At 34.1% G+C, this 16,405-nt stretch overlaps 1 protein-coding gene and 1 long non-coding RNA gene across 2 annotated transcripts; both read right to left on the bottom strand.

Annotated features, from left to right (window-relative positions):
* Positions 1 to 1,566: 1,566 nt before the first annotated feature.
* Positions 1,567 to 3,072, bottom strand: LOC113712171 (F-box protein At3g07870-like). The gene has a single exon (XM_027235462.2). The coding sequence runs from the start codon at positions 2,992 to 2,994 to the stop codon at positions 1,750 to 1,752; it is 1,245 nt and encodes a 414-aa protein (XP_027091263.1). The 5' UTR covers positions 2,995 to 3,072; the 3' UTR covers positions 1,567 to 1,749.
* A 5,062-nt stretch (positions 3,073 to 8,134) lies between these two features.
* LOC113711711 (uncharacterized) lies at positions 8,135 to 14,592 on the bottom strand. Its single transcript, XR_011822153.1, has 2 exons — positions 14,261 to 14,592; positions 8,135 to 14,011 (listed from the first exon to the last, which is right to left on the bottom strand). It is a non-coding gene; the product is annotated as an uncharacterized lncRNA (long non-coding RNA).
* Between the last annotated feature and the right edge of the window lie 1,813 nt (positions 14,593 to 16,405).

The following is a 16,405-nucleotide window of genomic DNA, read 5'->3' on the forward strand; positions in this document are numbered from 1 at the left end:
CTACTTTTTTATTTTGCTCTCTACATTTCAAGTTTAGACACTTTATGCCCTAAACTCTCAATTTTGGATACTTTGTATTATAAACTCTCAAATTTGTCCCATTTAGGTCTAATCAGTAAAAATGTTTGCAAAATTAACAAAATATAGAATCATAAAAATCAATAACAATGTACTTAAAGTTGTTAAAAGGAGCAAGGAATCACAGTTGGAACAAATTGATCAAAAGTTTGTCTCATTCAACAACTGATATTATTTACAAACTTACCAAGATAAAAGACGGTATAAATTAATGATAATGTATTTTGTTCTTGTTACAATCCCTTCACTCCTTTTTGACCACTTTCACCATATCATCATTGATCTCCATGATCCTCTATTCTATTAATTTTACTAACGTTGCTATTAGTTGGACTTAAATAGGACTAATTTGAGAATTTAAGATATAAAGTATCAAAAATTGGGAGATCATGGTACAAAGTGTTCAAAATGGAAATTGAAAGTGCAAATGAGAAAGTGGTATAAGTTTGAAGATATAAAATGCAGTTAGTCCTTTGGTAAACTTCAATAACTATTTAAATTCATCCATTTGATATTCTTTCTTTTTAAATTCATCCATTTGATATTCTTTCTTTTTAAATTATAACATATTCAACTAGGATGACAGAAAAGGGAGAAAGAGGAGGGTGTTCAATGGTGGAGATGAGGGATTAGGAGTGGGAAGTGGCGGGAAGGGGGATAGTGACGGTGGCTATGGTGGTGGTAGAGAGAGAGAACGGTAATATATGTGTTTTTAGGGTATTCATGGATCTTTTTTAAGTGTGTTCGTGTATTAGTTTTTTTATTTCGTCTAATTGTTATTTAAAAACCAACAAAGAAAGACAATCGTCAAACACAATGACGAATCATCTCTCTCTTTTTTTTTCCTTTTTTTTTTTTTAAAAAATAAGTTCAAGACTTGGTCTTAATAGTTTGATTTTTTACCCATCTACTAAGTGAAAGTTTAATTATATAAAAGTAGCAAGATGTTGTTCTATTTTAAAGTTGGTCCAGTTAACTGGATCTTTTCAACTTAAAATTTTTTTTTTTTTAACTTTTTTAAGTGTAAGTGAGATTGTTCAAACCAAAATCTTTCACTTACACTTCCTTCCAGTCTTTTCAGCTTAAAGACTTAAAGTTGCCAAACTAATTGAGAACGTGTCAAGACTTCTCATATACCTTGTGAAATAAAATCTTTATTCAACTTATTTTAAATTGTCGAGAAGAAACCCTTGCTTATTGCCCTATATGGTATATAGCCAGAGTAGTGTCGCAATACTACTAATATTACGATGATTGTATTTGACGACTCTTTTTAACTTTATATTAGTTATTTTTCTTACCCGGAAATAAAAAAAAAAAAAAAGGAACGGTGTCGGAATACTATTTGATGGTGTCTCATACCATTTGATTTTAGCCGAATCCTCACTTTTCAACCATCTTTAAAAGATTAAAACGGGGCAAAATGTATTTATTTAACCATCTATTTGCCTCATGACTAAAATTGATCTTTAGTTCCTCTAATTCCTCTTCCTCGCAAACCTTATTTGAACAAAATAATCAAGCTATTACTCTTAACATTTCATTTTTTTCCCCCTTTAGTATTACAAATAGCAACTCTATAACTATAAACATCCATGCATATTAACATACTCATTCATCATAGAGATCGAACCAAAACCAAAGTTTCAATCCCCCAAATACCTGTAGACTTCAAATTTGAAAAGTGTTTTCGACCATCTCCACATCAAATCTCCTCAAGGAAAGAAAGCTCGAAGCATAATTGACTGCTTCAATGCAAGGAAAGCGCTCTTCATCACTTTCATCGGGTGCACATATGAATCTGTTCATGTCAATACGTTGCAAAGAATTGGTCTTAGAGTTAAATGAAATCAACAGATCATCCCTCCACATCAGCAATATCTCTCCATCCCTGAAAACTTTCAGAATCCGAACAACTTCATAGTATTGACCAACCAGATCAATAGGATGCTTGTCGATAACAAACTGCTTAAACCAGGATTTCTTGACCCCATATTCCTTCATCGCCCAAATGACTATATCAAAGTCTGAAGTGTTGTCACACACGCTTAGACAATCTTGGTAAAGCTCCAAGCTAGCAAGATTTAGTTCGTCCAATTCAGGAGGAGCTGGAAAGGGCTGAAATGACTCCTTGTCTAGATCAAAACAAGAAATGAATTCCTTGCCATCAGGATCACGAATCAACCAATGCAGATTACCATTCAGAAAAACTCCGTTCGCTCGACAACTATAGAGGAATGGGGCATGCCCTGTGTATCTCCAACACCCTTCTGATCCAAGTGTGTAAACATGACAATCAGATCTGGTTACATGCAACAAATTCTCCTCCAGAACTTCTTGGTAAATCCTAACCACCTTGTACTCTCCAGTTTTCGAGCTTAATCCGAATCCATAGCTCGTTACATTAGGAAATTCCATTACACCTCCAGCGCTCTGAATAATGATGGACTCTTGCGTAGCCGGATTCCATATGTAAACTGTATCTGGATTCTGGAAACCAAACTCGTGAAAAGAAATCAATCCCTCGACAGAACCGAACATGGACATACAATTCTGTCTCAGACCTTTGGGGGGTTGCTCGAATTTTGTCCCTGGTACGCAGTAAAAGTCGTGGTAGTTAGGCTCATCTTCAAATTCCACCAGGTTGAAGGAAGAATCGGAGTTCTTATGTATCATAAGGCTGGTAGTAGGTGGTCTTAAGATGCGAAAACTGGAAAACTCGGGCTCTGAAAGTAACTTCTGCCAGAGCTTGCAAACGCAGCGGCATCTGGAGAGAGTTTTTGTGGACAGTCTGGATAGGATGTCGATGATAATATGCGATGGCAGATTCAGCAACATGTTATCCTCATCATTCACTTGTACCATTTTGTAGTCTTTTTTCTTGTTGTGACTCGATCTGCAATGGGACAGTCCCATGAAATTCAAAGCAGAGTAGCTCAAAATTGTGGCTTGGCTCTTCTTTGATCAGGAGAAGCAATTTATAACGTCCATTAAAAAAAGTTGTAGATGCATTTCAAGGAATTTAATTTTCCATGGTAAAGTGGATTAGTAAACAAGTCTTTCGAGTTTTTGGACCACTTGCTGTTGAAAAGTCAATCGTGGCTTGCGTGAACGACAATTTTAAATTAATTTGAAGTATTAAACGTTATACGCTGTTAGGTTGGACTAAAAGATTGCTGGAAGAACATAGAAATGCAGAAGTTCTTCAATAGAAATAAAACATTTCGCTCAAATATAGGTAATTATATCAACTACAAAAGAGATAAAAAAAAAAAGGAAATTTTAATGACATTTTTCTTTCTAATTTAAAATTTTTTATAATGTGCACAATTAGCACTTTTCAAAAAGCCCCGATTGTTAGTAGTTTGAAACAGTGAAATTAAATCGAATCTGAAGCAAGAATAGTTATAAGGGATCCTATTTCTTTGGAACTACAGAGAATATCTCGACCATTAAATACATGGTGCAGCTCCAGGTGCAACCGCTATGGTACCAAATTTAGTTATAAGTGTGGTTGTTTCCATTTACATAGCAAATTGTGTATAGAAATCCTAATAGCTGTTTGACAAACAAGTTTTTGGCTAAGTTTATTTTATTTTTTTTTTCAAACGATAACACTTTCATTAGACAAATCAAAAGTTACAAAACAGGAGCATGTGCTCCTACATCTTTACTAGCTAAACTACATAGCCAGTCAGGAAATGATTCCTGCCACACCTTCTCATCTACCACTCGTAAGGCATATTTAGTTTGGCTAAGTTTATTTTGCTACAAGTTTTTTTACAACTTTAATTACAGTAACCTTAAAAAAATTTTCAAAGTTTTTAAACTATACACTTCAAAATATTCAAAAATGTACACACTTCAAAAAAAATTTCCTACAATTTCTACAGTGAGTTGCAGTAAAATTTTAGACAAACATAAAAAAAACTCATTTGTTAGGAAAAAATACAATTTTAAATTATTACTTTATACTAATGGCAGCATTTCATTTACTTTTAAACTCAATCAATCCATTAACTAATCGAGATATTAGTTAACTATAAGCCTCCATTCCATCCTAGCAAATTATAAGGATATAACGGGTGCTGATAGGTTATTCGTTAACACATCTAATGTTCACCTAATTTACCTCATATATATATATATATATATATATATATATATATATATATATATATATACATACTAATAATTATTACCCTCTCGTACATGTATATACTTTCCCTATTTAATCTTCCCTACCTCCCTTGTATTTATTTACTTTCTTTAATTAATGTTACATTTCCAAAAATATGACACTTAAAATATATATTAAGGACACCAGTTAGACAGACTGAATTAGTAATATATTACACATTCAGGTACTTCAAATTGTTTGCCGTATTTGAAAAGTGAAAGCATAAATTCTTTTTTTTTTTTTTTCAATTACTTTGCCTTCTCTTATTCTACATATTATTCTTCATCTATCGAAATTTAAACATTGAATATATTTGATTTGCAAAAGTTAAAAGAAAAAATGATCGAACAACTATTAATATCTCTATAGTATTGTTCCACACCATGGCCCTATTTGCATTTGAAACTTTTCCAACTACATTGCTCTGTTTCGCACCTATATATAAAGAACTTTCTATTTATGAAACACACATATATAGTAACCCTACCACCAATCCCACCTTTCCCCACAACCTTCCCCCTCCTTTCCCTCCTGCCTGCCCTCTCTTCCATAGCTCCCCAGTCCCTGCCACACCACACATGGCCCTCCGCAGGCCAGTCGGCCGCCACCTCTCCCCTTTCACTAGTCATTGGTCACAGCCCGTTTTGTCATTTTTCAGTCACATTTGGAAAATCACCTTACAAATAGTGCAAATAAAGATATTTTACAACAAAAAATTTTACAGTAAAGTTTTTTAAACATATATCGTAAACTAGGAAAGAAATAACTTAGGTGATTCGGGAGAAAAGAGTGTAAGTAGGAGGACTCGAACTAGCCCTCCCCCTTACACTAAAAAAGGTTTAAATAAAAAAAAAAAAAAAACATATATGTTAGCCTCTTTACTTTACTGAAGTAGTTTTGTCTAGAAGGCACAAAAGGACCAGCAAAAGATTGGATTACCCTTTTTTTTGCAATCCTTTCCTAGTATGGGAGAAATTCACAGATTGGTTTACCTTCCAAAAGTTCAAACTGCCAGAAAAAAAAAATTCAAACTTGTAGTTACTTTGCTCCGTGGAAGAATGTCTATTGTCTAATGATCAAAGAAATAGTCCACCTCATGAAAGGTTTTCTTATGCATTAACTAGTGACCTTGACTTTTGTGCTTAGCCATTAAGAAACGGGAAGCTTTCAAACAAAGTCGTTCTCTAATTAATTTTATTCCTTGCGCTGCAAGATGATGTTCCACAGCACCATTGCTTGTTGTTTTACTCAGAAGAAAAAAAAAAAGTAGGCGTGATAAGTCTAAGTTCATCAGTAATTAGAGCTAGATGACAGATTTGAAGGGATTATGGATCTTCTGCGGTTTGATTACAGATTTGATTTCTTTTTTTTTTTTTATAGCCTATCCTTTATTATTATTATTATTATTAAGAAGGAAGACTCCACACCTCATACGGAAGCAAGAGTTGAACCAAAAATCTTATGATCACCTACCTAAGATCCATATTAATAAGTTAGATCTTGGGACCTTCTCAATTTCTTCATTCAATCCAAATTATGATTTCGATAGAATTATAGCTTTTTCTTGAATAAATTATATTGTCTTACTAGCTTAGATTTTTCCATGATTTGAAACTTGAAGCTAAACAAAATTCTCTCAAGTGCTTAAGAAATAAGACGGGTTATATCGGAACCAAAAATTTCAAAAAGTCAACCGGATAAAATCTTTAAAAATTTGTTTTACTTTAAAATTCAATAACTAATACATTTCATTCATTTAATTTCTCTTTAAATTATTATACATTTTCAAGATCTTTAAAGTGTTTGGGACGCGTAGAGCATCAAACAGTTAGATGACTGTCTCCATTTTCCTTGTACGTATAACTAATTTGGATTTTCAGGTGCCTGAATATTTGCCATCTTTGAAAAGGCGAAGCATAATTTTCATTCTTTTTATTTCTATTCCTTGTTTTTGAAAAAAAAAAAAAAAATTCCTAGCAGGAGAAGGATGGGATTTAAGAAGTGAAGAGGGGAAGGGGAATTAGAATTGAGTACTCCTAATGTTTCAACTTTAACCATTAGTCCCTTGTTTATTTTACATCATCTTACTCTAATTTTTCAGAATTTGAATTGTGAAAGTTAAAAAGGAAGTTCTTTGGACAACAACCAACTCCACACTAGCAATCATTCCGAGAAACAACTCTTTGGGTCTAAGGAAATATTTACTTAAAGTTAGAGGGCTAAAAGTCGATCAGTCTAATAATTTTAGTGCCAAACAGATTTTTTTGAGCAAAAATATGCACTTAATAGTTGGAAAGATTCGAGGGCCATCCAGATTTTTTGCCTATTTTACAATTTAACAAATGGGAAACATCGTTGTCACATTGTCAAGTTTTCTCACAAGGTCATTGATTATGTTCTCTTTGTTGCAAAATGTTCCACAATACCGTTACCTGCTGTTAATGATTTTTTTTTTTTAATCAAATACCAGAGCTAGGTTACAACAAATTTGAAGAAAATTTTCACGATTAAGTAGACTATATGAAAATAGGATCAATCTAATAGTACATACACTATCGGGTTTGAATGCGTGGTACATGTGCAGAATTTGGATTAAAAATCATATTGACATTAGTTGTCATGCATCCAAATTAAATAGTATATAGACGACCATTTGGATTAACCTAATGGTTAGGAGAGGACTCTTAGAGCTCTCCCACTATTAGATTCAGGGATCCAAATTGAATAGTATATAGACGACCATTTGGATTAACCTAACGGTTAGGAGAGGAGTCTTAGAGCTTTCTCACTGTTAGATTCAGGGTTTAAATCCTGGATTTTGCAATTAAGGGTGAGAAGGGTTGTATGGATCGGTGGGAGGTAAAAAAAAAAAAAAAAAAGCCTAGTAGTTGAGGCTGGGAAGGATTGTAGGGACGATTTTTAAGGAAAGGGTTGAGTTTGGGAAGGGACCGAAAAACATGTCCAAAGCTTGCTGCCATTGGTGCGTGCCCACTAAAATTGGTGCCACCATGCAGTATTCAGCAAAACTAAAACGGTGCTAAACACAACGGAACAGGTGTTTTTTGAGTTTATGTAGGCATACTAAACTCTTGAATCTGCCCAGCACCTGACCCCCTCAAGTTACCACATTGCTAGTGGAATAACTATATTGGCCCAATTTCAGGAGCTGTTGAGTTTTTATAGACATATTATTGTACCTATGTTAAGATCATGAAGAAAAGGACAACCTAAAACTTAATTTGATAGCCACTCTTTTATGAAATTTTCAAAAAGATTGCCATACAATTCAACTCTGCAAAATGCATGTCAAAATGAAGTTTTTTCAACTTAAATGTAATTTATACAACAAAACATGCAAAGGGACAAGTACAATTGAATACGGAATCCCAAAAAACTCATGAGTTTTGCTGTGCTTTTATACGTTAAACAATTGTCAACGAATATACAGAAACTGATATATAAATGTTGCCTGACAAAAATGTGTACAAACTGCAGAATAAGAGAAGGGTTTCCCACTGTACAGATTTACGCGAATTTGTGAGAACATACATCACAAAACAGGAGTAACAGCTTGAACTGAAGATGGTTGCAAGCAGCGGATTCTGATGTCATACTTTCTTTGGCTAGAGCTTTCACTGTTGGAGGAAAAATCCGATTCGTTTGTTACAAGAGCAGCATTATCTTCATAAGCATCTCCAATGTGATTACCACAGTTACGGCACAGCAGTTTCATTTTCCGGTGGAGCAAACCCCATGAGTGCTTGAAGATAAAATTGGGTACACACTTTAACACTTCAACTTGAGTAAATCTGGATTCATCGATGTAGAAGAAGGATATTATCCCTTTCTTTATGGATTTATCATACTTTGATCCGATTTTGGAGGTATTGCGGCTGGAAGAGCTCAAGTTCAGCTCATAGCCACAAGAGCCACAGCTGCACAACAAACAATCTTGTAAGTGCAATGTTTGAAGACCATCAGATAGGACATGGAATACTTTCAAGAAAAGGAAAGAAAGGACAAAATAAAAAAGCATGCTAACAAATTCCAGCTGCATTTAAAACAGAATCTTCGATTCTATAAAAGAGACCACCACACTTACAAACCTCAGCACTTTCAGGACTATATGTACGTGTATACAACATTGGCTACAAAAATTTCAGGAAAACACAGTAAATTCCATTAGGGAGAGTACCAAGAGAAACAGAAAAAATGGAAAAATTGGTTCAAATAAGACACATTTACAAGGTTTCCATATGTTAAAATAGATTTATTTTGAAGCTTCCAAAAAGTGCACCACCATGTCTTGCTTCAGACAGAAATCACCATTGGGCTTCATGATGTTCTTCTCTTAGAAAATGACATAATCAGACATTCCAAAATGCTAAGTTTCTAACCCCATGCTCAAAAAGCCAACATCAAGCATAAAGGCTGGGTCCTACAGATATTCTTACAACTGACAGTTCTTACATTTGACAAGTCCACATGCACTCTGGTAGCTGCAGATCAAAGGAGGATTTTCCCCATCCATATGATCAACGTACCTGACATGGCTCTCCCCACGAAATAAGATATTCATTTTTAGACCTTTCAAAACCCAAAGTTGCATAGTTGCCTGCTAACCTACCTCATCATCTTATTACTCTACTGATCAAATAAACAAGTTCTCGCCACAATCTACACAGCACTTCTCTAAGTGCTTAATAGCATGTCCACAGCCTTGAATAAGTTCTCTCTTTCCTCACTACAAGACACACTCCAACCTAAATTCCAGCTAAGATACCCCTCTGACTGACCAGCATAACCCCAAGTAAAACAAGTTCAAATGTCTGTTGTGAATTGACAGCAAGATTATCCAAACACTCATAGACAGATGTTTGACACTTTTTTAACCGTGAAAGACATGTAGGAAGTAGGATGTCTTTCAAATTTGTGTGGATTTCTTTCAAAGATATAATTTGATTTGAAAGTCAAATTAAAGTTCCTCCAACAAAAAATCATATCAAGAAGTTGAAAAAAGTAGCTTGGTACAAAATACGACATCTAAAATGAAAAGACACGAAAACTTGAAGCAATAGCAGGAACTATCTTATACACAAATATTCAACCTCTATCCAAGTTTTTTTACTTTGACTAGATGATTATTTCAAAGGTCAACAATAAGAAGAAGGAAGAAAAAATTGTAGGACACTATCAGGCATTCCAATTCAAAGTTATTTTTTGTTTCAGACATTCATTGAAGCATTATCAGACATTGAGAAGGGAAAGAAAGATACAATAGCTTTACAGCTGTACGTGTGGTATTAATTGTGTAATTGGAGCTTGCAAGAGATAAAATCAATTTTCAAGGCAGAAATAAAGCATCAAGAAAGAAATATCATAGTGGAGAGAACCAGGTATTGGTGCAACTGTATCAAAGCTGAGTTCTTTGATAAGAATTTTATTACAAGCATGAGAAGTTCATCAATTTAATAAGATTTCTAACATAGTAAAAGCAATAGAAAAGTTAAAACACAATCTGCAGTTTCACTCTTCAAGAGAAAAGATAATGAAAATGTGGAATCCAATCAAAATTCCTCAAACAAATCTAGAAGAACTGTGATATTGGTAAAAGAGAGAATTGACAAAATTGGTAACAAGTTATTGAATCTAACATTCATTTATTCGATCCCTATACTCCTAAAATCTCCCTGTGAAAAACATTTACCACCTTTGCAAATATAACAGTCTTCGTTAAGTTCAATTAAGGCCGCATTCCTCATTGAAGGGTATATATTTGACATGTGAAAGATGTGTCTAGACCTAAAGAAAAAATTAAAAATGAGAAGATCCATCCAGAGTTTACATCTCAGAAAGAAATAAAATTGCACAATCTTCATGGAACCGAAAGTCTTTAGATTCATAAGCAAAGTGTGCCGCAAAGTCCAAGCCTTAGAGAGTAATTGGTCAATTGACTACTTCAAGCTAGGTTAGCTTTCCTTGTTGCTAGAGCAATTTGTCTACTTCAAGCTTTATTAAGAGTATAGTTCCTTGTGACTAACTCTAGAAATCAAATGCTTAGAGTAAAGAACTTTGAATTAGGTGGTCAATCTCATGTAAACTAGATATTACTTCACATTTACGCAATACCAACTAGCGGCCGTATACATTGTACACCTACATAAAAGGTTATCTAACTCATCAATTAAAGAGGACTATTTTGCAGAAAGAACAGTCAGTTTCCATATTTGGTATAATACCAATCTCCAAAGAGTGAGGTGTGCATCCAAGTAAACCCAGGGTGTGATTAATATGAACCCACTGTTCTGTTACCATATACCACATTACTCTCTTTGACTCGAAATTTCAACCCAACATCCAAAACTACAGAATTGAAGAAGAAGCATTGCATAAAATATAGGCTATATAACCATGTAATACACAATTAATGAGTCAAATTTATTCATGCAACACTGAAATAACACCCAAGAGCAATAGAGCAATTTACCAAGGAAGGAGCACCACTCAAATAAAACATGTAGGAAAACACAATTCACCCCTCAGAAATATAAGACCAACAAATTCAAATGCTAAGGGCATTATCAAAATCAGTTGCAATGTCTAAAGGTAACTTAGCATTGATGGCATAGTTTCCATTACAAAACTTGGATATTGAAGAACTTTTTTCCATTTCAAGACCTAGGTAATTACTCCAGTCGTCCATTTCAGGGCATCTAACACATTCACTCTAATTGTACATAGGAAAGACCTTTAAAACATCAATACCGCACTAATGCATAGCCTAATCGAACTTGCACAATCAAAAGTATTACTACAGTTACCACAAGTCACTTGTTTTTGTTTATTTCATTATAATTTGTAACCAGAAGATAAAATCAGACACTCATTAATGTGCTACCACAAAGAGTAAAGTTAATTTAGTAGTTTTATTGATTCTTATCTGTTATTGTTATCTTGCTTCTCTAATTCAGAATCTAAGTGGGTAAACTGTTGGTTTCTAATGATGAAGGGTTAAAAAACAAAGAATAGCATCAGTATAGCCACATCAATTTGGCCTTTTATGAATGTAAAAGGAACTTCAAAAGTTGGAGAACCTTATCCTTCAAGAGTCAATTTCAGAAGAGAAAAATACGCAATTAGGAGGCTAAGGTGGAGATCTGCCCTCAACAATTCCAAAAGCATTGTGGCTATCTAACTACAGCACACCAACCACATTGCTCACAAAGCTTTTGACGGGGTTAATGTTCACAGCTTGTGTACATTTCCTGTTAATGGGCAGTGCACACTAATCTAATTTGGTTTTGTAGAAATTTCTACCTGTTTGTGCTCAAGATTTTGACAAAAAGTGTTTATTTTATGCCCATGCATATAAAAAGATAAACTTCCAAATAACTCCACCTTTATGAGTACAATATCACCAAACTAGCGACATCTCAAGCCTACTAGAAAGGTCTTACAAAATTGCTGTTGTCAATAGCATTGACAGCAGAATAGCGACGTCTCAATATCACCAAAACAGCATTGTCAATAAATGTACAATATCACCAAAATAGCGACGTCTCAAGCCTACTAGAAAGGTCTTTCAAAATTGCTGCTGTCAATAGCGTTGAGTGACACCTCATCTCATACTAATTGAATAATTACTTAAATCATGAGCAATTATTCGAACAGGTTGAGAATTAAAAGGCTTCCAGGCCTAGCACCAAGTAAAACACATTATGAGTTTTTAAAACTCCAGTCTTCCAGTAAATGAAGTTAAAAACATCAGTCTGCTTATAAATGAGGTTTCTGGAGGAAATTAGTAATGCTTAATAAGATCTTGTTAGCTGACCCTATGAGGTTTTCCATGAAATCTCCACTCTTGCTGGGCATTTGAGAAGTACTTCTATGAGATTGCTACAACGAGAAAAATTGAAATTATAAATTTAGGCCTCCAACATTGTCAAGGCTTTCCCAGCATAACTCTTGCACATGGTTTAATTAATCCTGTGAACAACTAAGGGAAAGACATCAAAGTTTGGCTCCAGGGTGCCAGCAATTACATGCTGCTCTGGAATTAGATCTGCCATTTGATATAATCCCAAAGCATGCTTACAGTTATTATAGTACGTCAACTAATTCAAGTAGGACGGACCTGAAGTCTTAAGAGCTACAACAAAATTACACCCTTCAACGTGTAGGTCTGTAGCTAAAACCATTGTAAGACACCAAATGTTCTTCAGAGGTAGGGAAGAAGCTGAGATCTAAACAGGAATAACAGATAAACAATCTTCCACATTTACTTACAGCCATTGCATTGCATTAAATATTTTCTCAACAAGTGGGTGCTGAGTGTTGACCCAAGCAACTAAGAGCACGATAAACACCTATCTTCTACACAGGCTGAAAACCATCCACTTATGGTAAACTTTGACAACTATAATAATTTATTTAAAATGTTGTGCAAGGAACTTGGAAACTCAGGCATTTAGTTTTAATAGGGTTAAAAGTCAAAAGTGGTCAAAAGAATATAGTATGATTGGTAGTTCAGTCAATTCTGCACTCCGTGCTCTTAGATTACAATGGAAGGCCTGGTAAAACATGCAGGAAACTGCAATAATTGTTCCAATCTAACGTTCCTGCTTGGCAGCACTGGCTTGCTTACAGTGATCTTGCAAAGTCAGACTGTCTATGGAGCTAAGCAAATATATGCTAGTACATTTCCTAGCCACTGGAACTAGAGGAGCAGCTTGGAAAAAATGCAAGGGATTCCATTAATGCTGCTGCAGTGAAGCGTGGGAATACTTTGCACAAATATACATCTAGACATGGGGCGTTCAAAAGAAGAAATTTCACAATAACAGCAAGCATAACAGTATCTTCCTACTTCTTTAGAATCTCCATGGGCAGACAAGCTTGTACCTGATACTTGAACCATTAAGGCTCCATCACCACCTGATTCATTGAAAAACTATTGTAGGACTCCTTAAAGATACAGTGAAATGAACTCTACAGAATTAGAAGATCTTGAGCCAAAATTGGAAAATATTCAGGGTAGATACCTACACCTACATCTTCCAAAATCATTTTCATCCCTTGGGTGTTGTTAAACAACATCAAAGGAAGAATGAACTCAGGAATATGTTAAAGTTTCAGAATTTTACAAGGACCAAACTTCAAGAATATTCCATTCTCTGGCCAAGATAGCCTTTCATCACAAACACAGGAGAGTAAAAGGAGAACATATAACATGGAGGATGAGCATAAATTACGGGAACTCGCTGGCATTTCACAAAAGTATCAACTAGAATATAAAATGAGAATAGTACTTCTAAAAGTAATAACTAAAAATACTTCAAATCAACTAAAAGCCAAGGACGGCAATAGACTAACACATTATATAGAAACTAATTGAGGAAGAACCATTATTGATGATGTAAAAGAATGTCACAGTTTTGAAATCGCCAACTAAAAGTTTTTAGAACAATTCTTGAAAGTGCGTTTAGTCAGTAAATCAATCAAATCCATTTCCAATTATTTGTCCAATCAATGCCGAATCTTCAAATAGCCCGTGTCTGCATCTGATAAACAATGCATTCAATGACAAGCAACAACCTTTTGTCAGATGACTCAGAAAACTCTGTCTCGAACATTTTCAAAATTAAATGATCACATCACAGGAAAATAGATACTTATCCAGACGATTTAGGCAACTTAATCAAGCCCAACCAGTGATAAATTTGCTTCCAAGAATAGCTAGAAGTGCTTATTGGACTGTAAAAAGAATAACAAAAATATAAAAATAAAAACTGCAGGAACAAAAGGCTGTCAAATTAAAATAAAAGAAAAAGCAATTTGCATCAATTCACAACTCATTAAACAGCTGAAACAACCTAAAAAACAATGCACCTACAACTGAAACAAGAACTCCAACTTCAATATAATCAACTCCTACAACTGACTGGTACAAAACAAAATAAAAGAAAAAGATTAAATCTTCTGAAAAGAGAAAAGGGTTTGAACCTGTAAGTGACATCTCTCATGGAAGAGCCAAAGGAGGGTGATTGGTGATAGTTTAGGTACCTCTTTGTGGTCTCCATAAAAGGGCTTCTGTCCCTTTTGTTTTATTTCTCGTTTCTTGTTTCAGTTGATCAGAGGCTGACTCAGCTGAAGAATTGATAGTTACAGTGGATTATATGTGATTTTTATTGAAAAAATATTTGGAGAAAGCGGATTGCAGTACTCATGTAAGGAGGAGTTGGACATGAACTGAAAAGGAATAGCAGTTGGCGTTGTGGGGTCCTGAGGTCAAATTGACTACATCATGTTTTGGGCTTTGAATGTTCTTTCCACCGTTTAGATGGGGATGTGGGACGTGGGGAGCGGGCCAAAAGGGATTGATAGCTTATTATTAATTTTTTAGTTGAATTACTGTAGTTAAAGTTGAATTACCGTGCTCGAGTGGAGTGGGGCCTCCTCTCCGGGCCGGAGTGGGATTAGTCGGGACTCCGTAAGGATTGATCCGGATACCCACTCGATCAGAAAAAAAAAAAAAATACTGTAGTTAAAGTTGGATTGAATTAACCTGTTGGGCGATATATTCGAAGAGACTTGAGTTGAGTTATACGTGGTTTGTATAGTTAAAGTTAGATTGAATTAACCAGTTGAGCGACATACTCAAGAAAACTTCAATTTAATAATTAAAATAGAGATTTTAAGAATTAAAAGTTTTGAATTCTAATTTGAGAGAGGCTTTTCTTCCATACTAATTTACATCTCATGTACTCATTAGATAGGCCCTCGCCCATTAGATTTATTTGATGCTTCTTGTAGTTTCAAGAAACATACATTGATAAAACAAAAAAGTGCGATAAAATGTTTACATTGTACAAAAGAATATATTGAAATACTTTACAAACACTTAAGAATATTAATTTTTAATTTAAAATCTAATTTAGTATTCCAAATTTTTCAATTACGAACAAGCATGTAAATAACAATATATATATATATATATTTCAATTCCATAAAATTAAAATCTCTGCAGTTTTGAAGGTGGAACATGCAATCATAACGACTTCTTCATACTAATATCTACAATTTGATTATGCATAATTTAGTAACAAAAACAATTCAAGAAAATAAAGGTAGTAAAATCATAAAAGGAAAGAAGAAATAGCAAAAACAACGTCAAAAAAACATAAATTTTGGAATGAAAAATCATAAGTAAAGAAATTTCTCCATAGAACTAATTAAACATTAGGGTAAATAATTGTTTTTTCTTTAGAAAGTATATCATTGCCCTTAATTTCATTATGTAGAAAGATAGTTTAAATACTTTAAAAATTTTTGAATTAATGTATAAGAGTTAAGAGCATTAATGTCTATTAAATGTATAGGGTGTGGAATTAGTACGGAGGGGTGTAGATTTAACCCGTCCCACCTACTTTTCCTAATCCCTCCTCGCCGTTTTTTAAATCTCATCCCTTCCTTGTTAGAAAAAATTAAAAAAAAAACCCAAGAATGGAAACATTGACCAAAATCAACAAAAATAAATCATACACCTACTTCAAGCAATTTTGTTTTGTGTTTTTCAATGATTTTGGTCCAGTCATTGGTTCTGTTAATCTAATGCCTAGATTCAACTGTATAAACTCCTTTTTTGTTTTTTTGAGCCAGCCGTATAAACTTTAGTTTTTTTTTTTCCCCAAGGCGGCAATAATATAAACTTTAGTTAAAGACGGGTACATTTGTTAAAGTTAAGAAAAATAAGGTGAACTTGATGGAGAAACTATTTTTCATTCTCTTTTTTTTTTTTGTAAGCAAGTATTGAAATTTGACTCAGTTAGAATGGTTGAACTCAGGACTTAGACACTTGATCTGTTTACATTTTTTGTTCGAGTTGATTAAACATTAGAATGTCTTGGAAATTTGATTAATTTCTCAATGACTTTCAAAATTTGTTAAAGGTTGGCTCGGTTGTATATTTGAATTAAAATCAGTTGAGGTTTCATCTAGTCAAACTTTTGATGTTGAGTAACCTGATTTTTTCTATTTAATTTGCAAGTTTTTCTTTTTCGAGCATCTCCTCCTTCTCTCTAAAACTCTTTTCTTCTCTTTCTCTATAGAAGTATCTCAGTCAAAATTTCCTTCATCTTTCTCATGGGA

Source organism: Coffea arabica, chromosome 10e (genome assembly GCF_036785885.1).
Source record: "Coffea arabica cultivar ET-39 chromosome 10e, Coffea Arabica ET-39 HiFi, whole genome shotgun sequence".
In the NCBI taxonomy this organism is placed as follows: Eukaryota; Viridiplantae; Streptophyta; class Magnoliopsida; order Gentianales; family Rubiaceae; genus Coffea; species Coffea arabica.